This window comes from Sus scrofa, chromosome 5 (assembly GCF_000003025.6).
Source record: "Sus scrofa isolate TJ Tabasco breed Duroc chromosome 5, Sscrofa11.1, whole genome shotgun sequence".
NCBI lineage: Eukaryota > Metazoa > Chordata > Mammalia > Artiodactyla > Suidae > Sus > Sus scrofa.
In genome coordinates, this window is record NC_010447.5 from 57,348,948 (window position 1) to 57,375,912 (window position 26,965).

At 39.6% G+C, this 26,965-nt stretch overlaps 1 protein-coding gene across 2 annotated transcripts in view; it reads left to right on the top strand.

The window, feature by feature from the left end:
- The window catches only part of RERG (RAS like estrogen regulated growth inhibitor), a 113,428-nt gene continuing 86,901 nt past the window's right edge, over positions 439–26,965 (top strand). The window contains exons 1-2 of one of the 2 annotated variants that reach the window (XM_003481681.4): positions 439–686; positions 4,638–4,801. In XM_003481681.4, coding sequence (XP_003481729.1) covers positions 4,741–4,801 — 61 coding nt within the window. In that variant the 5' untranslated portion in view covers positions 439–686; positions 4,638–4,740. The remainder of the gene's footprint in view (positions 687–4,637; positions 4,802–26,965) is intronic. The other variant, XM_021092305.1, reaches the window with a different exon arrangement.

A 26,965-nucleotide genomic window follows, 5' to 3' on the forward strand; every position in this document is an offset into this window, starting at 1 on the left:
TTCTCCAGTATAGAGATATGAAGTTCAATTTAATGCAGTACATATGTCTCTCCTAGCATCTCAGCTTCCAATCGGCCTGGATTTTTATTCCAACCATTTACTAGCCTTGGACAAGTGATTTATCCTCTGTTTCCTCGTGGGAATCATGGGGAAAGTTAAACGTACCTCTAAGGGATGTTGTGAGGACCTTCTGAAGTAAGGAATCGAAAAGGTCACATACTGATCCTTTTACAGGCAAATGTTTTAACCCAAGGAGTGAGATCCTTCAACGAGAACCTAGAGGCCGGGAATCTAGCAGGAGAAAAGGGAAGCCTGTCCGAGTGCAGCTCGAAAACTGATTTTTGAATGATCCAGCCTGGAGGCGGCTTCGCTGGAGGAGCCGAGCGCTAGCCCCAGTAGGGGGCGCGCGAGCGCCACACTGCAGCATCCCGGCGGCCTCGTCCGCCGGAGCCCGCGTCCTGCCGCAGTCCATCCGCCGCTAGTCGGAGAGAGTGGTTGCGGGGAGACCCGGGCCACTCCGCCAGCTATTACTGCTACTGCCGCTGCCCCCCGCAGTCGCAGCCCAGCAGCCGGGAAACGCCACCCACAGATTGGGCCGCGCAGCGTGGGAGGGGTAGCGGTCCCGGGGGACTGATTCTGAACTTGCAGGGGGACCGCGGCTCTCTGGGCCTGGAGAGTGTGAACAGGTGAGTGTCACGCACGTGCCCAGGTGGCTTTTTCGGGATGACTTCCTGAAGACCCTTCCGAGCCCCTGAACGCTCGGCCTCCGGGGCGGCCCTCCTGGCCACGGGGTCCTCTCAGCCAGGGCTTTGGGGGTCGCCGAGAGGGAGATGTAAGCGCTGGTGCCCCGAGCTTGACAGCGCCCTCGGTCAGAGCTGAGACCTAGAATGCCCTTTTGACTTAGGCAGCGTTTGCTCCCCAGGTTGAAAGCAAGTGACCCGCAGTCCATGATGGGTTTGTTTATCGTTCCAGGATACCTGTTGCTTTCAGAATAACGCCATAGCCAGGAGTCTCTTACAACGGTACTCATCCCTGTGCGTGCTGCGTTGTGATAAAATGCGGGAGAATTCCTCATATTGAGACCAGGAAAACTTGATTTCAGAGCTAGGGAAGTAGCAGCCGGAAGACCAGACTAGATTCCCACGACCAGACTAGATTCTTTGCTTCCCTAAACACCTGCACTTTATTTTGATGAGACCATAAATACAGCAGTTAGAAACACTATTATCTTATAAATCGTATATACCTTATCAAGATGCTTGTTTTTTTGTTTTGTTTTTTTTGCCAAGAGGAAGTAGAAAGCATGGACCTTGATAAGTATAATAGTCTGAAAAATGGTTTATGATGCATAAATTATTTTTTAAATAAGTTTAAAAATCAGCTTATTAGTGAACCAAATGTCATACATCTATGGGATTGTAAGCTCCTTGAAGGTGGCCGCTTTTATGATTAGCATAAAAGTGGCATGAATCAATGCATGCATTAATAGTAACACAGAATTTCGAGTCTGGCTTTTTTTTTTTTTTTTTTTTTCTTATTCTAAGCGTTATTTTGGTATCTTTATGTTTAGGGGAAAAAAATCAATACACCTTTAATCTCTGAAATATCTAAGTGTGATTTTAGCTCTAGGAGTGATAGGAACTAAGAAGTTTTTGTCCTAATAAAGCACTATCCATATAAAAGGTGAATGGCAGCTTCAAGACCCAGCCAGAATATTTCTGCACAACAACATGAAAACGAATGTCTTTTTAGATCCATGTTATGGAAGGTCTTGGATCATGAATTATTTAGAACATCAGAGACTTGGCAACAGGTCACTTATTAAAATAATGTACACATTTATCTTTGTTTTATACATTTATCAAATGTAACTTTGCACATTTTCATGTGAGAAATAAAATGTTGAAGGGTGTATGTCCGTTTTGTGTCTTTAAGGGATGTTTCTAAACATAACATAAGATAGGCAGTAACTAGCTGTATCCTGATTCAGGTACATATGAAAAATTTAATCCACACAATTTTCCTTTCTTATGTCAAATTCCTATGCCTCTGAGGCTATTTGGGAGTTACTGAAAAATTAACTTAGCAATTTTTTTTTTAATCACATTTGATGGCTACTTTCTTGAAGCATAAATCAGATAGTAAATTATCTGGATTTTATGTGCATGGGAATGAACAGTTTTGCATGAAATAAATTGTTGTTTATATAAGCTCCAGACACTTTCATGTTCTATGTTTCAAAGAAATGCTTGCCATTCTTATTTAGAAGGTATTTAGATAATATATCTCGATATATTATGCTTCTGTGATATTTCTGTGATGAGGCTCTGAACCTTAAACATAGAGGCCTTTACTTAATGAATGCATATAAAATGACAAATAAAATTCTTTTATCTTTAGCCAAAAGTATGGGACTAGACAAATTACAGATGTTAAATCCTTCTGGGGTTTATGCTATTAATGATCTCTAAGGAGTTTTTTCATTTGGGATGAAGTAAACCACAGCCAATGTTAGTATTGACCTTTTTGTCCTTCCGAGGAAACTCTGGCACTGTAGAAATCAGCAAATGCAAAATTTGTCAGGTACAGATCAATGGTTTAGATGCATAATGAAGGAAACAATTGCATGAAGGAAACAATTTCTTTGTAGAAACACTTTTTCAAAAGAACCTTTACTTCTTTCTTGCTCCGGAGAAGCTCCTTTTGAAAATTTATAGATGCCAACAAGCTGGCAGAAGCAGTTCATTTGTTTAGATAACAGACTTGAAAGTGAAGTCTTGGGTTTAAGTTGAAAACATTGATTGCAGAAGTTCAGAACTGGAGAGCCTTAGTATGAATTACTGTGGAAATATACCCCCAGTGCCCAGATGACAAAGAGGAAGAATCTCATGAAACTTTTGTTGGGTCATGGTCAGGTCACATCTCAAGGGGCAAATGCAGTAGATGCCAGGCTTCTAGAGTGAGTAAAGTAGCAAGTGCCAGAGGTGGGAGCTGCTAATGGTCAAGGCGAGGGTCAAAAAAATATAAACAAGAACAGACGTCCTATAAAGAACAAGGAAGACACCAGGTCTCATTTTCCTAGAAAGCAGGAGTCTTGAACAGAGCAAAGGTTCCTAATAGCTACTAGGCTACTTGAAGGCTCCGAGTTAAAAGTTACTTTAATGCCCCTTCTCCCCCTATACCTGGAAGTGGTAAATCAGACACAGGATGGTTGTTAGATGGTTGTCTGATAAAAAGGAAAAATTCTAGTGATGGCTAGTGGATTTTTTCTTTTTCTTTTTTTTTTTTTAAACGGCCACACCTGCTACATATGTAAGTTCCCAGGCTAAGGGTCAAATTGGAGCTGCAGCTGCCGGCCTACGCCACAGCCACAGCAATGCCAGATCCAAGCTGCATCTGTGACCTACACTGCACCTTGCAGCAACACCAGATCCTTAACCCACTGAGCGAGGCCAGGGATTGAACCCACATCCTCAGAGAGACAACATCAGCTTCCTAACCCACTGAGCCACAGTGGGAACTCCTGGAGGATTTTTTCTTTGACTACTAAGGCTATTTCCAACCTTTCATTTCCATGATACCAAGAATCTAAGTGTTGTTCCTAAAGCACCCACGTATATACGATGTGCTTATGTTGTATGTAATGTCACTTCCCAAGTGTCAGGACAGTACCATAAACTAATTTACTTGAGATTGTCATAGGAAAGGAATCAGAAGTCAGCACAGGGTGTTTATCTTATGTGTATGAGGGCCTTATGCCCAGAAAACATAAAATCTAGATGTTATATAACCATTCCTGGAACATGGGTATCTGTCACATGACTTGACCCTGTGATCTAGTGTGAACATAGATAAACTTTAAACCTTGAAATGCAAATTCAATTGTATTACAATGGGGTTGACTCCTATGAATGTGTATTATTCAGCTCAAAGGGAAATGGAGTTCCAAGTGTGCCTCTCCCCATCATGTGTGTATATTTATTGGATGTTTACAGAGACGTGGTAAGGACGTGTATTTACATACATCAGGTATTGCTATTAATTACTGACAAAAACACATTCCTTGAGGAAGCACTTTTAAATGTGCTATCTTTTACATGCACCCCAGTGTTCACTGTAGCACTGTTTACAATAGCCAAGACATGGAAGCAACCTAAATGCCTATTGACAGATGAATGGATAAAGAAGATGTGGTATATATGTGTGTATATATATATATATATATATATATGTATATATATATATATGGGAATATTACTCAGCTATAAAAAAGAATGAAATAATGCCATTTGCAACAACATGGATGGACCTACAGATTCTCATATTAAGTGAAGTAAGCCAGACAAAGACAAATATCATATGATATCACTCATGTGGAATCTTAAAAAAAGAAAAGACTATCTTATGTAAAAACGCATATGTTTTAGAACCAAACAGATATAAGTGCAAGTCCTGGATCTGTCGTTTCTTCGTTAAATAGTTTACAGTAAATTGCTATAGCCCTCTCACAAGAGTGTGGTGATGATCAGCAAGGAAGATGTTGATTAAGTGAACGGTGCTGGCATATGGGAGATGCTTAGTAAATATGAATTTCTTTTTCTGGTCACTTATGAATTCCCAAATCTCTTTTGTTTAAGAACTGCGGGTTTACAATGCTATGGTGACTCCAAAGGCCAAAACCAAAGAGATCTTCTCAGCTCTTTAGTTTGAACTACAGTGAATTGTCTACCAACACCCGGCATGGCGAAAAGTGCAGAGGTCAAATTGGCAGTATTTGGGACAGCAGGCGTGGGCAAGTCAGGTAAGATTTTTGTTGTGGTTGCTGTAGTGTGTATGTATGTGTGTGTCTTTGTTACTGTGCTTTATTATTCACTGAGCAAGAGGATGGTTGGCATTTCTCCCATTCTCAGGAGCTGCTCTTTTCGATGAAGCCTCTTACTCTTTCTCTAGAATTTTCATTGTGCGGAACCAGGTTTCTTGTACCTCTTGGCTTCTTTATGATAAAGTAGCTCTGCTGATAACACACAAGGCAATGGTTATGTCAGGTCTTGGTTTTCTGAAAGAGGATGTTAAACATCCAAAGAAATCAAATTGCGGAAATTAAAAAATATGTTTGCTCTTTTTGTTTCTGTATGAGATCCTCAGAGGCCAGTTTAATATCTCATCAATCCTGATATTCTCAACAACCGACTCGATGTCAAGCCTGTGTTTGGTGCTGAATAAAGGCTTGCTGAGGGAATATATCTTTACGAGAAGCAGAAATATATTATCGCCCAACACTTCCAAACTTGGGGAGGTCCAGTGAAACCTGACGTGTGCTTGACCTTAAGGAAGAAAGCCATTGCCCCATGTCTCTGGGGTGAATTTAAATGATCCAGTTGTGACCCACATTTGTAATTCAGAGGCTTTTGTTGTCCATACCCGAGTAAAGGTTTGCAGACCTTTAAGCTTAAGAGCAACAAGGTGGTATTAAAAATGTATCTAATGCAATTTGAAAAATGCATCGCTGCTTTTATAATTAACGAATGTTAAGTGGATGTTGCTAAAATGTCAGGGCGACATGGCTTTTCAGATACTGTTGCTTGAATCTCTTACTGGAGGAAAGACCCATAATTGACTTTGCACTGTGAGCTTTTGGTTCTCAGGAAAGGACTCAAACAGACATCTAGTAGGTGTGTGTTTATAGAGGGAAACCTGTTCGGATCACCCAGTTCAATGGACAATCTGCATAATCTTCAGCAAACACACACGAGCAGCTTTTAATTCTGCAACCAACCTCTCTTTATGAACCAGCTCTCTGGGGTAATTTCAGCAGTAAATCTTCCCCATTCTAAGTCTCTGTCTCTGTTTATGTCTCTGTCTCTCTCTTAATTTTCTCAAGAGGGCTCTTTTCTGCCATCACCCTTTCTTCAACTTGCTGCTTGCTCTGGCCTCTGGCAGAAACCAAGCCAAGAAAATAGATGGTTGGCAAAGCTAAGAAACTGCCAGCCTTCACAAGACTGAAGATTAGTTAAACTCCTCCCTATTAATCTCCTCAGTGTTTCCTGATGGCGTGAGAACCTAATTTCTGAAGCTGGTAGAAGGATCTGGAGAATGAGGAAACTGTTCCAGTGAGTGGAGGATGAAGGTGAGGGAGGGTGTGGGAAGGCTCTCCCTCTGCCAACAATAGCTGGTGTGAGTTTTTCACAAGCCAGGGGTCTAGGCCTAGAGCTCACTGTTCAACATGCATTTGTTCAAAATTTAACACAGGCAATAAGAGATGGGGAATTTTTAACCTTATATCATTTACCAAAATAAACTCTCCATGATTTGAGAAGTAAAACCTAAAGAGGATAATATGAGGAAAAGAGTATATATATGTATACATATATATATATATATATATACACATATATATACATGTATATGTATATACACACATATGTATCTAGTCTGGGTCACTTTACTGTACCGCAGAAATGGACAGAACATTGTAAATCAACTATAATAGAAAAAAGAAAAATCCAGTTGAGAGAACCACTTGGCTGTATGTATGCTTTCCCAACCCCTTTTCATCTGTATGATCTCAGAACAAGCTGGGTGTCTTTCCCTCATAAGGCTGATCCAGCAGCAGGAGCTTAGACCTCAGTTTCCTTTGTCTTCCCTGAAAGAGTTTCAGTGATTGTTTCAGTGATTCCTCTCATTCTCCACTGACCTTTCTCCTTTAAGTTTTTTTTTAAGCCCACTACTGCATCTTTTTATTTTCTCCAAACTTACTGAACGTGGGCTCTGCTTTTACCGTCTTAAGTTTTTTATAACCTCCCTTTATTGCTTAAAACATGGCAGTCTTCCATTGAGATCATGTTGCTGAAACTGCATTTTCAAAGGTCACCGCTGCTGCCAATCAATAACCAACCCTGCAATGGATATTTCCCAGTTCTGGTCTTCTTAGAGCTCTTGTTACCATTCAGCACAACTGCTTATTCTTTCCTAAAACTCCTTCCTTCCCAGGTGCCCATGACATCACATGCTTGGCTTTTCTGCCACCTCCCTTTTGACCCTAAGCAGCCATCTCCATGGGCTGCTTCTCATTGGCCCACCTCGCAAAAATCAGGGCTCCAGGGTTCTACATATCATCCTTTGGTCTTCTTACTCAATACCCTCTCTGTAGGGGTGAGGTCTCACCCTTAGAGCTGAAGATAACACCTGTAATTAGAATCCATATTCTGCTGACCTTGGTTTCAATTTATGGAAAATGCAGAAGTTGAGTTTCTTCCTTAGGGTCCTCTCCAACTCTAAAATCCTGTAATTCTCAATTAATGAATCTTCTTTGGACTGGTTTCTTTATCCACCTTATAAATATTCTACCGTGTGTGTTTATTTTCATTTAGGTGAAAATGGCAGTAATAGACTACATGCCTTTAAACAATTGCCTTTTCGTCTGTCATCTGTAAACAGACAGTGCTTTCCTATTTCAACATAAGACTGTTTTCCTGAGACCTTGTAACCACACCTCACATGTAAAAAGGGGTACCCATCTGACTTACGCATGGGAAACAGTTCTGAGACCTTTTCCCAGAGTTCAATGAAAACAACAACAGAGTGCTTTGTATCTATCAACGTTGAAACCAGACTGTAGTAATATTGCATGCATGTTTATTCTAGTTCTTTATTAAGGTGGATTATCTCTTGTCTCTGCCTTGTCATTGGATCCCAAGTTCACCTTCGTATTGTGCAGATTATATCTGTCTTATAAGTGACTTTTGTTTCTCCAATTCTGCAAGAAATTATACCTCCTGGAATGTGACTCCAGCCTCCTCCAAATGGTCATGACCTGCCCATGGGCTCAGTCAGTTTCTCTCCAAACATCCAGTAGGGGAAGTATTCATCTGGATGGAGGCACAACAGCTTGTGAACTTGGAATGGTAGAAACTGAGCATCTCTGATTTGAACCTGGGTCTGTGTGAATTGCTTCAGAGACTTCACATCTTACCTGGCCCATTGATTTCCCCCACACTCAATACAAAATTGGAATTTGGAGTAGATAAGACCGTGTTGCCCATTTGTTAATAGAGAGAAGGGTAGCCTGGAGTCAGAACAGTAGCCCTGGAGTCATACTATTAGGTCTCACTTCCAGTTCTACACTTTATTAACTGTGTGAACTTGACACCTTTGACAAAGTGCTTAAATTCTCAATTTCCACAATTGTTCAAAGGATACAATAGTCCCTATCTCAAAGAGTTGTTGTTAGGACTGAATGGGTTACTACATGCAGATGTTTCAGAATAGCAGCTGGCATGTAGTAAGTGCTTATATATCAGCTTATATTATTACAACTTTTCAAGGCATGCTCTTTTTAATTTGTAAGTTTGTGAAAACATGCAAAGATATATTTACATTCAAGTGAGTATTTGGGTTTTCAGTAAAAATCAGAAGGCTAATAAGAAAAAAAATTCGGTATTGCTGCTGAGTACACCCTAAACACACACACCCACACACACAAGCACACGCATGCGCGTGCGCACACACACCCACGCACGGCACTTTCTCTGTCCCTCTCTTTCTCTTAAATCCACAGTCTGGTTAATGTCAATTACAGCTTGACCACTGATGATCATAACAATCCTTCTCCTGGCTTATATCTTGGAAATTTTGGAAAAAACAGCCAGAAATATTTTGGTGTCATCAATAAATTAACACCCTTAAATTTGAAAGTGCTTCTGGTATGTGGTAGATGGCTTCCTTAGCCCAGGTAATAGATAAGCCTTCCATGTTTAAAACAGAATTTAACACTAACCAGAACTCTTTGCTTGGCAGGCTGACATTAGATGTGTCAGCACAGGCAAAATTTAATAATGTGTTAATCATACAACGTGAGGTACGTGTGTGTGTGTGCAGTGTGTGGATTGCAGTATTTATAGACTCTTTTCAATGGGGAGTATTTGTCTTCCTTCAGTCCAGTTTCGTAGTTCTTGCAATTCTGTCTTCAGCTGAGCTTCCCGGCTTAGCGAGCTTGCTGTTTCAGCATGGTGGGCACTTGTGGATGCTACAAAGTGTAGAACTATGCTTTCCCAACCTATTCCTTCTTTTCTTGCCCCAGCAGAGTAAATGTAGCAGGCTCCAAGTAATTAAAGCAAAAAGAACTGCCATAAAACCTAGAATGCACACCGTATTTATTCCAGTGCTTCCCAGATTCACATTATTCACATTTGTAGTAAGTGTGGGAAGAGCTGAGGAAAAAACAACTGAAATATTAAATTTCGTTTCACAGTTGACATTCTCCTTTTGGGAGTGAAATATGGCGTTCCATCGCTAAACATATTTCTTGAAAGGGCTGGTCTCAAAGTTAATGGAGTAATGCCATCCTCTAATTCAAAAGCCAATCGATGCACTCATTCTTGAAGGCTTAAGTTCACAGCCTCAGATTGCTGGGCTCTAAATCGGGTGCCAAACACAAACAAGAGTGTGATGTAGTTTCCCTTAGAACCAAAAGATTTATTTTTTCTTCCATTTTCTTATTCTCGTTTGCTTTTCCCTCTCTCTCCAGATTATAAAAAGTTTTGGAAAAACTCTTTTTCATTTTATTTTCAAGTGGGACAGGCAGGGACAGTTCTGATTTAAAATGTGACTTTTCCAGTGAGCACCAGATACTGCTTTAATATATGTGTGTCCTTGATGGCTGAATTATGTTTGTGAGATCTCATATATATATTAAATAAAAAACAAGATCAATAGCATCTTGGGTAGGTCAATTTCCTTATGCTATGAAGCTAATCTTTGTGTTTTCAGAACTTTTTCTTTACCCAAGTAGCTATATATCAATTTGTTCCTCTCATTAATGATGCTTACTGAACATTATTTTCAAAGTGCTTATAAAAGAAGGAGAAAGATCTAGAGGCTTGGGGGAATGTCAGCATCTCATAATCATGTAACAATTTTGCAAGTTTTACTAATTATGTAAAACATAGGGAAAACTCAACATCAACCCATAATATGTCTATGTTTGTTTGAATATAAAAATGATGTCTGGAGTTCCTCTTGTGGCTCAGTGGTAATGAACCCAGCTAGTATCCATGAGGATGTGGGTTCTATCCCTGGCCTTGATCAATGAGTTAAGCATCCGGTGTTGCTGTGCGGTGTGGTGTAGTAGGTGGCAGACACGGCTTGGATCCTGCATCGCTGAGACTGTGGCTTAGGCCGGCAGCTACAACTCCAATTCGACCCCTAGCCTGAGAACTTCCATATGCAGGGGTGTGGTCCTAAAAAGACAAAATAATAATAATAATAACAATAATAATAATAATAATTTCTCCCAAAATCAGTGACTAAAATGAACTCTTCAGGAAGATATAGCAATTCAATCTGTGGTTTCAATAACCCTTAGGCATTGAGTCCAATTTCAGGATCATGAGTAGAGGAAACGCCTCAACTATTTCACCTGAATGTGGACATTGATAACAGTCCTGCACCTCACTTCTAACCTACAAATTCTACAAATTCCCTTCAAATTCTTGTTTATTTTTGTCCTAAGAGTATATAATATAATCTTAATGTTAAATTTTCTTTAAATATTTGTTTAGCTAAGAAGAGGGACAGATTGTGTTTCAGGTATGTGCAGAATTTCCACAGCTCCTGGAAGCAAGTGTGTGTGTGTGTGTGTGTGTGTGTGTGTGTGTGTGTGTGTGTGTGAAGCCTTTCTTAAATAGTTATTGAAATCCAAGGATTACCAGAAAGGAAACCCATTGGTTCCTTGTGTCGTTTATGGTAGAGAAATAATTGTTTTTTAATGAATTGGGCCACAGGGAGGAAGGTGGCACAGAGAGAGAGGTTTGAATGGGGCTGGAAAAATAGCTGTTCCCTTGTCACAAAATATGGTCATGTGGTTACCTGTGGCTTTCAAACATTTATACCTTCCTTTACCTGCAAAGACAGAAAAGCAAGAAGAGGCAGACAATGAAAATGAGTTGATTTTCATTTGATTCATCCAACTCAAGAGGAATAAAAGGGTGTTTTCAAGTTGCAGGCATATACCTATGGATATGTACTAAAGTCAAACTTATATGCAAGGCTTAAGTCGAGCTCACCTTTTCTGCATGCCCAGGAAGTAAAGCAAAGATGAAGAATGGTGCTTAAGAGAGCTTGGAAAAGGAAAAGCAAAGGAAAGAAAGAAGGGGAAAGAAAAAATAAAAATTACTAAAATCAGTTATTTATTATTGGGTAAACATTTTGGTATGTTGGTAGTAACCAGTTCTTAAGCTTTTCTCTTAAGAAAAATATAGTTAGGGAAGTTCCCATTATGGCTCAGAGGATTACAATCACAACTAGTATCCATGAGGATCCAGCATTGCCCTGAGCTGTGGTGTAGGCTATAGGCTCGACTTGGATCTGGCATTGCTGTGGCTGTGGTGTAGGCTGGCAGCTGCAGCGCTGATTCAATCTGGGAATTCCCATATGCCACAGGTGTGGCCCCGCACTCCCCGCAAAAAAGCAAAAAAGAAAGGAAGAAAGGAAGGAAGAAAAATATAATTAGGAAACAGTACTGGAAAACAAAAACAAAACAAAAAACAAGAACTGGTTTTTTTTCAGAGTCAAAAGAACTTATCTCTGTCCCTGCTTTTTGCTGCTAGAATATATTGTTAAAATTAAGTTGTCCTTTATTTTTCATCTGATAGCTAATTTATTCATTTGAAATATTTCCCTATAGTTAATTATCTGTCACCCATTGGTTCCATTTTGATCCTGACTTGTTTTCTTGGCAACTGACAAAAACTAATTTTGAGAGAAGGGAGTGAAGAAAATTGTAAATCATCCTTGTAATTCCCCTTTTTATTACTGGTATTTCTCCAACTTATGGGTTTGGGGAAATCAGCCAAATTTTCAAGGTGGTGCTGATTTTGAAGCCAAGATTCCAGTGCAAACGCATCCCTGTTGCTCCAGCTGCCTTTGAAAATTGATGTGGTTTCAGAAAAACAGCCATAATTTCCTCCATCCCATTAAAAATGAAGATCTTTATATTATGAAGACAAGGCAGCCTGAACTATGTCATTTCAGCCTAGAATAAGCAGATATATAAAGCTCTTATGCACACATATGAGAGAGGCATAGGAGAGGGAAAGAGAGAGATAGAAGAGAAAAGAGAGAGGGAAATTGATTCTTAAGATCCCTCAGCTTCTTGGCATTGTTATAGGTAGGCTTCCAGTCCCCTTCAAGGAGATTAAACACCAAAGCCTCTGGCCATGTCTCATTGTAATACCCCTCCCCCACCTTAACCAGCTTGGGCTGCTCACTCCCTGCTAGAGAAGGAAGGAATGTTGCCCATTCCTCACCTGCCCCTATATAACCTGTTGCCCATGCAAATAAGGTATTGTGCCCAAGACCAATCAGAAGATCAAATTGGGTTTCCACTCAGGTCGCATCGTGGGGTATAAAGACTATTGCAGAGTAAGTCAGGCCCTCTTTTTTAACCTGCATGCTCTTGAGTCCTCTCTCACTCTCTCTCTCTCTCTTTGAAAATGTACTTTCCACTTTAATCACTTTGTAAGACGTCTGCTGTTCCAATGCTTTGCTATGGCGAGATGGGGACGGAGGAAACTGTGACTGTATCAGTGTCACAGCCAAGTCTAGAATCCCAGTTTATGACTATATAAGGCTTTTGCAACTTTTCTACTAAATGTAATCATTTTGTATCAGTCTGCTCTTTTCCACAGACTCTTCAACGCAGATCATTTCAAATACCTTATATTTGGAAATGATCATTAGAATTTTGTAATGTGAACATTATATATTAAAAAAACTAACATGTTTTGTTTTTATAATATATTTCTGTAACCAATGAATTACTGATGCATGGCAAAGCCCCCAAGGGAGTACTAGGTATGTTGCCATTCACTACAGCCAAGATTCTCAGCAACCTGTGTGTTTATACGGAAATTTCCCTCTAATACAGTATTCCATTTCTTATAGCTTTGGATCAAGTGTAAAAGAACTGAGGAATCATCTTCCATTAAAGAATTCATTTTTCATGTTATCAGAAGAGTATATAATACACCATGTTCTGTCAATATGATCTAAAGAAGAAAAAAAAAGCACTCAACCCAATTGACTGAAAGGACTGGGATCTGAACTTCAGCTTCTTCCACCCTTGTCTCTCTCTTTTTTATTTATCTGTCAAATGATACATTTATTTGCTTTTTTTTTTTTTTTTTTTTTTTTTTTTTTTTTACAGTGGTGCAGGTTGAATAGGCTATGAAGGGATTTTGAAAAATTATAAATGTGGTATAAATAGGTCCTAATACTATCATGCTCTTATTATTGAAAACCATGAATCTCTTCCCCTGTGTTCCTTAACATTTGTGTTTGGAAAAGCAGCTTGATCAGTTCCCTGGCCGTCCATCACTGGGCTGCATGAAGACACTCAGACCAGCGGTCAGCTGTGAGTATTCCTCCGCTGAGTGTTTAACATCACAGCCCATCCTGAGATTGCAGATTCTATGCTGAAGGAATTTGCACTTTCAAATATGTGAAATGAATAGATGTTGAGTCTGGGTGGGTTTTTTTGTTTGTTTGTTTTTTTGGGTTTTTTTTTTTTTTTTTTTTTTAGGATCAATAGGTAGAGGGAGGCAAAAAGGGGAATTTAGGAAAATACTTTGGACTTACACCTTATTGAAGAAGGAAGCATGATGTATCACAGAATTTTTTGATCATCATATCTTATTCTTGTTAAAAAATTAAAGCTTTTAAACATTTAAATCTTTTTGATAGAAAGAATTCTTAAAAATACATATAAATACATGTATCTACGTAGTTTACTATAATCTTAAACCATGTTTTTATTCATTCATTCCATTCAACAAATATCTGTTAAGCACCAAGTCAATGTTCCAGAATAACTTGCACATAGTACAGGGTTCATGTACATTCCAAAAAGGTAGAGTAGTTGCCACTTTTACTCATTATTGTACCCCTGGAACAGATGCAGCCTGGGTCCTTAATAAAATGAACAAATTGAGTAAGACTAAGTAGTCTATGCCTCCTTTATAATTTCATCCAGAATTGTATATTTTATTTTTTATTGAAGTATAGTTGATTTACAATGTTGTGTTAGTTTCAGGCATACAGCAAAGTGATTCAGTTATACATATGTATAAATATATTCTTTTTCAGATTCTTTTCCCTTATAGGTTATTAAAAAATACTGAGTTTAGTTTCCTATGCTATTCAGCAGGCCCTTGTTTTTATATATATATATTTTTATGTATAGTAGGATGTATTTGTTAATCTCAAACTCCTAATTTATCTCTCCCCCTCTTTTCCCTTTGGTAAATAATAACCTTTGTTTTCTATGTCTGTGGGTCTACTTCTGTTTTGTAAATAAGTTCATTTGTACCATTTATTTATTTATTTTTTTAGATTCCACATATAAGCAATACCATATGATATCTGTCTCTCTGTCTGGTTTACTTCACTTAGTCTGATCATCTTTAGATCCATCCATGTTGCTGCAAATAACATGATTTCATTCTTTTTATGCCTAAGATTCTGTTGTATATATGTACCACATCTTCATCTGTTCCTTTATTGACGGACATTTAGGTTGCTTCCATGTCTTGAATATTGTAAATATTTTAGTGCTACAATGAACATTGGGGTATATGTATCTTTTCCAATCAGAGTGGGATTGCAGAATCATACAGTAACTTTACTTTTAGTTTTTTAAGGAAACTCCATAGTGTTTTCCATAGTGACGGTACCTACATGCCCACCAACAGTGTAGGAGGGTTCCTTTTTCTCCCTGCCCTCTCCAGCATTTATTATTTGTGGAGTTTGATGATGGCTAATCTGACTGGTATGAGGTGGTATCTCACTGTTATTTTGAAGAATCGTAAATTTTTAATGGTTTCTTTATTATAACCAAAGTGGTTTCCTCACCTGTGCTTGAATCTGGTGATAGAAACTCAGCATGACTGGAAATAGACCATCCTATTTAGGCACCTGTCTTAGTCACAGTCTTCCAGAGCAACAGAACCAATAGGACACACACACACACACACACACACAATTTATATATCTAAGTATATATGTATGTATGTATGTATGTATTTGTGATGGCAGGACTGAAATTTGTAGAGGAAGGCGGCAACCTGATTACTCAGGCAGGAGTTAATGTTGCAATCTTGAGGCAGAATTTCTTTCATTCTGGGAAACCTCAGTTTTTGCATTAAAGGCCTTCCAGTAATTGGATGAGGCCCACCCACATTATTAAGGCTAATCTCCCTTGCTTAAGGTCAACTGATTGTAGATGTTAACCACATCTGCAAAATACCTCCATGGCACCTCCTACATTAACATTCGATTGAATAACTGGGTACTAGAGCCCAGCCAAATTGGCACGTGAAATTATCACAACAACCCTTCCTTTCTGTAACTTTACTTCTTTGGAACCAAAGACTGTTCATACAACTTCTACTCATTGACTTTAACCCCTTCAAGTCACATGGAGCGCTTTAATCCCTCTGCCTTAGGACAGCCCTAAGCATATTGGAAGATAGCACTCATCCCTGACTTTTCCATTGTCTGGTTACTCATAGTTATTTCATTTGTTGTACAGAGATTAAGATTACTGGTCACAGACTCATCCTTGCTGTTCTACTCCAGCTATGCAGTTTATGGAGTGTGGGACTTGGAAATAAATGCGGCTGTTCCAGATGTGGGAAGTCCAGACCAAATCAGAGCATAACTATAGTTTTTTGGGTTTTTTTAAAATCTTTTTGTCTTTTTAGGGCCACACCAGCAGCATATGGAGGTTCCCAGGATAGGGGTCCAATCAGAGCTGTAGCCACTGGCCTACACCACAGCCGTATTAATGTCAGATCTGAGCCATGTCTGCAACGTACACCACAGATCACGGCAATGCCGGATCCTTAACCCACTGAACGAGGCCGGGGATCGAACCTGCAACCTCATGGTTCCTAGTAGGATTCGTTTCTGTTGCGCCATGGCAAGAACTCCTAACTGTAGTTTTGATGCTGGATACTGTGCTTCCCCTAAGATGTTTGCAGTCACTGTTGCTTTTAGGGTGGCAGCAGGCACAGGATTGGCTCATGGGGAATTTACTGCAAATGAAGCCTTATTATTATTATTTTTTTAATATATATGCTATTGCAGAGTCAAATCTTCCCAAACCTATACCTAAGTGTATGTATGTTTCATTCAGGTGTAGAAGTTAATTTTTATCCTCTTGAATACTGTTTCATTCGATTTAATTTATTCTTCTGGCCTGCCAGGAGCCTTTTGGATTCAGCATGTATATTATCCTTTCTCTCCTTTTTGTCATCTAGAAATATGTTGGTTTTGGAACATTTTAGGCCCTTGATGCTCTTATTGAATCATAGAATTTTTCCACTTTGGTATTAGTTAGCTCATGGAAATGATGAAGGATCCCAGTGAGTTTTTTGGATAATTTACAGCTAGCAAAGAAAAGCAAAGTTCTTTGGCTCTTGGTGTAGGGACATTAACACTGTATCACATTACTTCCATATTTGTTAAATAAGTTCTATTTAGCTTTGCCATGAAAAAAAAAATTGTCTGGGAGGAAACCTCACCATTATAATCCCTTGTTTAATAATTTTTTAAAAACATTTCTTGTCTCTGTCTCACATTCTTGGCTTAGGACTCAAGTGTCTTGCTATATTAAGTACATAAGAGTGACCAACTTTATCTATTCTATACAAAAAGTCATTTTCCAGAGTCTCATTCCAGGATATGTATGCATACTTCTGTACTAAAAGAGCTGAATTAATGTGATGCAACTCAGAGATGAATTTGGGAAAGAGTTTTCTTCATTGGATTATACCAATAGATATGAAATTTTAGCATGCTTCAGAATCACCTGGAGAGCTTGTTAAAGTATATGTTTCAGGTTCCCATCCCTGGAGGTTCTGATTCAGCTGGTCTATAGTTGGGCCAGAGAACTTGGATTTCTGGAGTTCCTGTCATGGCTCAGTGGCTAACAAACCCGACTAGTATCCATGAGGTCTTGGGTTCTATCCCTGGCCTTGCTCAGTGCGTTGTCGTGAGCTGTGGGGTAGGTCGCAGATGTGGCTTGGATCTGGGATTGCTGTGGCTTTGGCTGTGGCCGGCAGCTGTAGCTCCGATTAGACTCCCCTAGCCTGGGAACCTCCATATGCTGCTGGTGTGGCCCTAAAAAGACGAAAAAAAAAAATTGGATTTCTAACAAATTCCTAGGAATTCCTAGATGGTGCTGTAGCTGCCTGTCTGGGGAACCACATTGGTGGAACAATTGTTTTAATTTGCTAAGTACCCAATTTCCATTTGAAATCTGTGTCTTCTGCTTTAAAAAAGTACATAGCTTTTTGTGAGCTGCATGTAATCAACACTGAGTGACAGACACTGTCATGAGTATCGATGATACAAGGATAATAAAACAAACAAACTCTCTGCCCTCACAAAGCTAACAATCCAGGAGAGGGTATTCTGGGTGAGTCAAAAAATACTCTGCTGGGGAAGAGCCAATGAGAGGTTTTTCTGTGGCTCTATAAGACTGGAATCTTTCATTCACTGCATAGAAAGGTAAGTGTTTTTTTAAAAAAGAAAGGAGGGGTAAGCTTCAAGGACTATGACACACTAAGCTTTGATTTTAAGATGATACTTTGAGCTATTTGGCAATAGTAGGGGCAGGTTGGGCTAAACTAGTGTTAAAAGTCTGGGAGTTAAACATATAGTCAAAGACCATGGTACCACCTATTCTACTGACAGAAGCTAAGTGGACCACATAGGAATCAAACCTAATAAATTTGAGCTTATTAACACCATGCGCCATCAGTCAATTAAAGCTAATGTAGAACCATATTAATATAAGAGAGTTGTTCTTTCTCCAACATTTGAAAAAAAAGTAATTTTAAATCGCTTGCTGACAGTGGCATTTATAAAACTTATGCAATGATTGTGTAGACAGAACTGCAATATTGAGAAAAGTTCATAAATTTCCACTGTTTTGGATAGAAAGATAACATCTTTTTCTCAATGATGCATTTCCTGTTTTTTAAAGAAAGTATTCTTTAAAGTTCTCTTTTGTGTTATGCCAGTGGGTAGTAATTTAAGAGGAGAAGCCAAAAATTTTAAAAAGAATAAAAATTGTGAATATTTATCTGTCTAAAAAGCATCTGACTTCTTTTTACATTAAGAATCTCATAAATTACAATTGAACCCAGCAACTGAGTCAACTTCCTAGTTTTTTGGCAATACATGTTGAGTTAGATGTTTTAAATGAAGACTCAACCACACTTGGTAATATGCGTAATGGTTATCTGTTCCAATTCCTGGGACTATTTTTCCATTCAGATATTTTATATGTTGAATTTATTTTTCTATCATTGTTCCAAAAGAGGAAATCAAGGACAGAATAACCATGAGCCACAAAATTTAACCCCACTTGTCTTATGTCTCCCACATGTCAATGTACAAATATTTATGAAATCCCCCCTCTGTTCCTGATTCTTGCAGCCTCTGCATCCTCTCACCATGTTCCCAACAAAATGCCAATATTGGTGGGGGATTCCAGAGAACTAGATCATTGTTTTGTCTTCAGGGACCTTTGTGTTTTGTTGGGTATGTATGACGTACAACTAGAAGTCAACTAGTGATTGTTTCCAGCATAGTGATTGATTTCTACACATTTTTATCTTGAAATATATTTGAAAATTGTCAGAGTTGCAAAAACAGGACAGAGAGCCCTTGTGTACCCTTCACCTTGCGTCCCCAATGATAACACCCTATATGACAACAGCGCATTATCAAAACCAGGAAATTGACATGAACTCAGTATGAGTTACTTGACATGAATACAGCAGAGCTACAGATCTTAGAGTGATTGATTTTGGACTCAGTTCAAGCTCAGGGCACATTTGAAAAGACAAGTGGGGAGTGATCCAGAAGGATAGACTTCAAGAAAGGATAAAGCTCATCATGAGTTTTCAAAAGGGGAAAGCCCGTAAGTTCTTGATGATCGGAAATGTATATGTTGTGGTCTGTGAGAGTTAGTGGGTCTTAAAGTGTATACAGTACACAGCAGTTAAGTTCAGGCCATAAATACTCTGAGTCAATGAGACGGAGAGAAATCAGTGGGAAATATTTGCAGAAGTTTTGAGGGAGGCAATGAGACTGTGATACTATAAGTTCAGTGGGATTTTTATGGTTCTCTCTCTTGTTTTTCAAAATTATGATGTCTTCTTCATGCTAATTCATCTATGTCATTAATATTGGAACTAGAAGCGAACAAAGGACAATCAAGTGATAAAGGAAAGAGGTAGTAACTAAATGATGCTTCAGAAGGGAGAGGAGCTTTGGAGGTCCTTCTGGCTCAGTTGCAGGGAAGGCCCTTTTAAAGCTCCCCAGAGCCAGCTCTTCAGTCTCACTTTCCTTCTGTGGCAAGAACATGGGTTTCGAGCCCGACAGTCAATATATTAACTGTGTGTGTGTGGTCAGCTGACTTAACTTTGGTTCACTCCAGTTTCATCTTTAGTAAAATGCAGGTGATGATAATCATCTTCTGTTAGGTCTGTTTTGCACCCAACCCCAATGAGATCAGATGATAACCAGCAATCATAATAATTATGCTTATGGCATTGACTATAAGCCAATCACTATTATAGGACTTGACAGATAGGAAATCACATAATCATCACCACTTCTGTATGAATTGGCCTATTATTAGCCCTTCCTTACAGATGAGGAGCTTGAGGAGCAAGTAAATAACTTCTCAGTGTCTTACAGGCAGAGATGGGACTATAGCAGAAAGAGGATTTAAACCCAGGCAGTTTGCCTCCAGTGTCTGTGCTTTTCTCCACATATTCTGAACATGTCTAACAAAATGCCAGTGCAGAGTTGCAGGTGCTCAGGAAATGCCTTCTCCCCTTCCCCCTCTCTTGTCTTCTCTTCCTTGTTACTTAGGGACATTCATTTAGATTAATCAGTATCTACGAGAAGTACTTTACTTCACTTGAACTGTTACTAAAGAAAAATGAGGAGCCAGAACAGAGAAAACTGTGATTAAAGTACCAACAGGACTTCTAGTCTTATATTACACAGTTTTCTTCAGCTCAGTTCTTAAAATAATATTTCTATTCCAAATTCTGCCTATGATTTCATGCTCAAACCTCTTACAGGGCTTTTGAGGCACAGCGGTATGTGAAGGAGATATTACAGGAGGAGGGTGGAAGTTGTAAAGAAAGATGGGAGAGCTTAACATTTAGTATGTGAAAAATGCAACGTGTGTTAGTTAAATGTCCTCAGTGGAAAGGGAGGTTACATTAATAATTTGACCTGGAAGCACCCCAAAAGCAAAACTCAGAAGCTATTTAAAAATGTGAAAGTCCTAGGATGTCTACATTAGGAAAATATATAGTCAAGTAAAAAATTTTAAATGATGAGATGTGTTAAGAATATTGGATTGCAGTGATTTCTTCATTATTTATCACAATAAGAGGATGTTTTTTTCCTCTACTGAAATACAAGATGTTCCTTGAACCAAATAGCTGGAAGAATCAGGCTCCTACACAGGGCAAAATGCCAGAGGCTTCAAACATTTTATGGGGGCAGATTGGGTAGGATTGGGTCCCATCAGATAACTGGAGATCTTTTATCTGCTATGAAAAATTCATGACTAATTATTGCCAGAGACTTCTAGGTCAATAAATATTATTGAAGGCTATGATACCTCTTATAAATGCCAAGGACCACTGTCATAATTGTTGAGGACTGTTTTTTATTCCATAATTTATTATTCAAAATTGCTTTATGATGGTGCTATTTTTGGGTGAATAATTGGTATAAACAGCCTTGATGGCAATATGGAAACTTTACATATAGTTTTCATAGGTCACTTTTTCAGATTCAGTAAAAAGGAGGGTTTGTTCAGTATAAATTAAGAAAGTCCTCAAAATAACCATCACAAGGAAACATGAGCTTTTGCGAGTGTGTTTTATTTAAGGTATAATGAAACAAGATTTTTTTTTTGCTATCTTTTATTTATACGGTGTAGCATTGCCATCGTTAGTAAGTAAACACTTTTATCTTACTTGGTCACCTACAACGTGTTCATTATTCTCCCAAATACCTTTATCTGTCTGCTCAGCCAAGTTAATTGTTTAGTCCTATGCACCTTGCACCGAGTTCCAGTATCACTCACAGTATTAGGAAGTTTTATTTCTAATGCGTTCTGGTTTGAATGACTTAAAATTACTGTAGAGTAATCTTATGACAGTGAAAAGATTTCATTTTATTGAGGGACAAATGAAAACAAAAAGAACTGGCCAAGAAATACCAAGTTCATTTTTATTTTGGAATGCTTTTTCTATAAAGATATATAATAAAGTTAGAAAGAAAACCGAATTCTTCAAGTTCCATATTTTAAAGATACTGGACTAGCCATTAGATCAAATTAGATAATGTTCAAATCCCTATTTTTTAATGAGTATGTGTATGTGAGTATGTTTATGTGAGAGAGAGAGAGTGTGTGTGTGTGTGTGTGTGTGTGTTTGTGTATGGGGGGGGGGGCTAAAGAGTGCTAATCCAGAAGGTCAGAACCTCAACCAAATATGAAAGCAATATTTTCTACATTTTAAACACTTGAAAAAATTTTGAGATACTAGTGGGCATGATATTTAGTCTCATGTTTAGCTTTTTCCTCCACATGTGGCAAACACTAATCTAGAATACAAGAATATAAGAAGAGCATGTTAACTAGCTCCACCCTGGGAGTAGAGAGTTACAGTCAGAATGGGAAGATTGAAATGGCATATGATGGACATGGTGAGGCATGCAGGAAAGCAAGAAAGAACACTTAGGGTCTTTTCCATAAAACAAACAAACAAACACCAAAAAAAGAAACACAAAAATACCCCCTCAGAATGTCATTACCAAATGGAAACATTTGATAACATGTGTACACTATAAAAACAACACGAATTATTTTGAAACATTCCCCTTGGAAAAAAGTTACCTTATGTTGCCACGGAGAGCCTCAGCCATACTTGGTTTATCTGCAATGGATAATAAGATTTGGGACTTGGAGTAGATACTGTAATGAATTGAGAATATTGAGGCCCTGAGGATGGCGTGAATATATTTTCATGTGGAATTCCTTTTGGGGACCAGAGAGAGGGATGTGATGGACAGAATAATGATCCCAAGATGTCCATGACCTAATGTCTGGAACCTGTGAATATGTGACCTTACATGGAAAAAGGGACTTTCCAGCATGATTGAAGTTATGAACCTTGAAATGGGAAGATTATCCTAGATTATCTGGTGAGCCCAACCTAATCATGTGATTCCCTAATATTGAAGAAACTTTCCAGGCTGAGGTCAGAGGCTGAGGTCAGAGGCTGAGGTCAGGGGAGCTGGGCACAGAGATAAATGTTGCTGGCTTTGAGGACAGAAGAAGGGAATCTTTAGCCAAGAATTATGGATAGACTCTGGAAAGCGGAGGAGGCAAGGAAATGGATTTTCCCCAACGGCCTCCAGAGAGGCCCTCATCACCTGTGTCAGACTTCTAACCTACACAAGTGGAAGGCTCAAATTTGTGTAGTTTCAGAACATTCAACTTGTGATCATTTGGCCTCTTATGCATGAAAATGGATCGTGGCTCCCAGGAGCTTTGATTTCATACATTAGAGCCTGCCAAGAGTTAATGTGCACTTCACAGGGTAAGGACTCTGAGTCTGTGCACACATTTGCTCCCTGACCCTGAAGATCAGAATTGCCTATGGAAACTCAGGAATGGAGTCCACATCAGAGCTGAGGGAGACCAAGGGGATGTGGATGACCGACAGCCTAAAGACTCATAGCTGGTCAGTGTCCAAGTTCAGGGAATCCCATTCAGTGATCACATGAGATAGGAGAGCCCTCAGTGGACTGGGGTCCTACACTCCTCTTAGTGAAGGAGAGGGTGCCTTTGAGAACCACACACACAGGAGAGAAGGCAACCAAGAGGCATAACCCTATGGACTGGTCAGTGGAAGGACAGGAAGACAGAGAACGAATGGATTCCAAAAGCTATGAACGGAAGAGAATTGAGGCACCAGGGGTGAAGCAGTCAGGCAAGCACCATCCTCATGGACAAAGTGGTTTGTGACCATCTCTGTTTTCAATGGGCCCTGGGTGACCTGGTTATATTGAGGCCAGAGACCTAAGGAAGTCAAAGCTGGGGACTCAGGATAAAAGACCCAGGGCGCTTGATTCAGGGAACTTGGTTTCCAAGTCAGGCTAAATGGTGCCCCTGGATAATGCAGGGCACCCTTCCTTCTCCCTTCACTGCACACACACACACACACACACACACACACACACACACACACACACACACACACACACATACACACACTGGAGACAGATGGGCTAGAGACCTCTGCTCTGCCTCAGTCCATGCAGTCAATCATTTAGACATTGCAAGGCTGACATTCCAAGATGATCTTCTACCTCCTGGGTTTGCGGGCCCATAAACCACAGATCCTAAGAATAGTTTATAAAGCCAGACGCTTTACAAAATATTTTCTTTCTATTTTCTCATTTAATAGCTCACCACATCACAAGTAGGGTAGGTCTTGTTATAATCTCTTTTCCAGATGAGGCTCAGAGAGGTTTAACAAATTTGCCCAAAGCATCCAAGGAATAATTGGCAGAGCCAGAACTTGAACCAGGGGGTGCTGACTCCAAATGCCAGCTCTTTAGTTTCAGGCCCTGTCCCCACTATCCCCATGGAGAAGAGCTGGATCTCAAGACTCCAGCCATGTCAGTCACAGAACCCAGCTGTCTCCCAGTCATTTCACACTGAACTATTGGTGATTGAGGACTTTCTCACTTTTCTCAGGTCTCCAAAAGAGGCTGTATTTTGTGACACCTGGTATTAACTATGGATTTTACAGCCTAGCAGCTAGACTTCTTGGATTCACACTCTGGCTACACTGGAATGTTAAGTAAAGAATGCAGGCCTTTGTATGGGTTTTGATCAGTGCAATAGCCCTCAGACTAGCATTTGACACATTGTAGGTACTCGATAAATATTTGGAAAAGAAAAGACTGCTTCAGTTGTTACTGTAAACATTAAGTGGAAGAATCTATGAACATACTTAGAACCATGCCTGACAACTAATAAGTGCTCAGCCCATGTGAGTGATTGTTATTATACATGAGATTAAAGCCCTTGGTCTGTGGTCCAATAGGCCTGTGATCCCTCTGGATGCCAGTGAGAGGAGGTTTGATTATTTTAGATTAGAACCTTCCTCCTTCATTCTTGGCCTTTCTTATTTCTCTTCTCATTCTCACCTAGGACTGTTTCAGTTCAGGGGCAGTAATTAAAGATTACACAGTGTTTATACAATATAAATAGGTGCTATGAATTCTGAAGAATAGCTTCTCCTCTCCGGTATAATTTGTATAAAATATCTTTCTCCGAATGAATTGCTGACGGTAATTGTGGAATCACCACTTCTAAAGGTCTTTCGAAACCATTTCTAAGTCCAAAGAGATGGCATGGATTTTGTTTTTAGTGTAAACTAAATGCTCATGAACCATCAAAATCATTCCCTTCTCTGGTGTGTTTACTTGAGTTGACACTTAACATCTTTCTGGTGCAAAGTCCACGGTCTTGGTAGCAGCGGAGACCTGATTGACCTTCATGCCAGGGCTTTAAACTTGAGCACAGTTGCTAATGTGAAGCCAAGTATGGGGTTGCATCTGTTTTGAGAAATGCTTGCTCAGGGGGAAAAGCATGATTAAGACAAGGTGTTATTTTCTAGCATGTTTGTGCCAACCTTTTAACAAGCCGATAATGTTAATTATCTCTGTCCATGAAACCAGGGTCAACTCCTCAGTCAGAAAAGCTTTGCCTTGGCAGAATGACATGTTCTTTTTTTATTCGTAAAAGCTCTGCCTCCATGCCATTTCCCTGGGCTGAAGGGGTGTGCTCCTTCCTGCGGTCTCTCTCCTCCTGGGCTACGTTCTCCTTTGACTTAAGATGAGTCCTGTTCACCAAATCGTTGACTAGGGAGGGCTCACTTATATAACCTTGGGGAGGAACAGCTATTCCTTTCTTGGATTTTTAAATGTCCTGAAAGAAGGAGGGAAGTGATGGGACATATACCTCAGTGATGGGGATCAGAGCGCACGCGCTCAGCTTTGGATGGGCCACATCTGCCGCCCACTGGGTTTCATGGGTGGATGGCTATGTCCCTTCCACATGCTCGAACATTTAGCCTGGAAAGTGACTCACGATGCACAAAATCCAAACCCTCCAACATCAGTTCTTAAATTGTTCTCTTCTCCTTAACTTATTGTTCACCTATCCAATTTAAGCCATGATCTGGAAACAGGAGCATAGGATGGGAGCCAAAGCTGTGAGCCATCCAGGGAGAAGGCTGACGTAGTAACAGTGCATTCATCTCAGTGATGCAACTTCTAGGTATCTGCTTACCTCAGTTTGGTGCCCCCATCGCAGCTGACACTGGTTTCCTCCCACCTTCCTGAAATGATTTTCTTTTGACCTCAGTTCAATTTGAGACAAATAAATGCTGATGGATTTGAGTAATTAACTAAACCAACGGGGAAAACATACAAACAAACCCATAGTCAAGCCAGCTGTGCATTAACAAGCTAAGTAGAGATTTTTTTCTGTGGGTGGCTATAGAACTAGGGTACACAATCATCTGAGAGGCAAGGGGAAGGCCACCTACTTCGCAGAAGAAATACAAGTGGGCAGAAAAGACTGAGAGCTTAACATTGACCTTCCTCTGTTGATCCAACTCTTCATTTCCTAATGAGGCACCTTTGGCATGCAGGGCAATGCCCCTTCTGTGTAAGGTGGGAAGGGGAGGAGAGGCGGTCTTGGAGCGTTTACATCTCATTCATTTTTTGACACCTTAACCTAATCCTCAGCAGTATTGGACCTTACCCAAAGCAACACTCCTGATGGCAGTGTGGAAAATCTCTTCAATTCTGCCACCATCTCCAGGCAGCTAATTAGAATCTTTCCATTCCAGTGTTTATTTGTCCATTAGCCACAACTATGATAATGTTCGGAAGGGTTATACTCAAGTCACTTTGCAAGTTTTAATTTGAGACGCTCTCTAGCTTTCTGGGTGGTACATTAAACTTTTCCACAAAGTGTATTCTGGAAGATAATATCGGCGGATGCTTCAAAAACCAAACCAAACCAGAAACCTCTCTCCACTTATGATGGATATAAAGGGGTGATTCCTTGACATAAGTTGCCATGTGCCATCTGGCAACTGGAAATTGGCCTTGCTGAGATAGTGGAAATCATACTCGGAGAAAGTGACCTCACCAGTATGGTTTCCTTTGTGGATTTCATCTAGTTCTCAGTGGGCAGACTATCCACCTAGGATCTTGCAGCAACCAGAGGGTGAAAAACAGACATAGCAAGAGATCCTGCTCTTGTCAACAGAGTAGCTTTTAACCAATAAAGTAAAGTAGAACTTCTTTCTTGGCAACTGCCAACTGGACATCATGTGAAGCATTCTTGGAAAAGATGGGCTCCAGGCTTTTAAACAACATCGAGGCTGTATATACAGTGCATGCATCTGAAATAATGGAATGCTAGTAAAAGAGTAAAGCTTTTCTTGTACAGATTTCACTGAACATCAATTTTTTTTCCAGGAAATCAGACTTTTTTTTCTTAAAAATATTCAGTCTAATAAAACCAATTTTCAAAAGCATAAGTTCTGAGGGAACCTATGTATATATTTGGGGGGGTTGAGGAGCAGCAGACTATATGTGAAAGAAAGAGTAGGAAAAGGATATTTCAAGAGATCTATTTCTAGTGACTTCAGAATGATCATTTCTAATCATCCTTAAATGTCTTCTGCCTTTTTGCTCCCTTCACGGCAGGCCTGGAATGTGCTATTGAAGGAAGTCAGTGTTTATTGTTAAGAGTCCAGCCTGGATCCTGTGA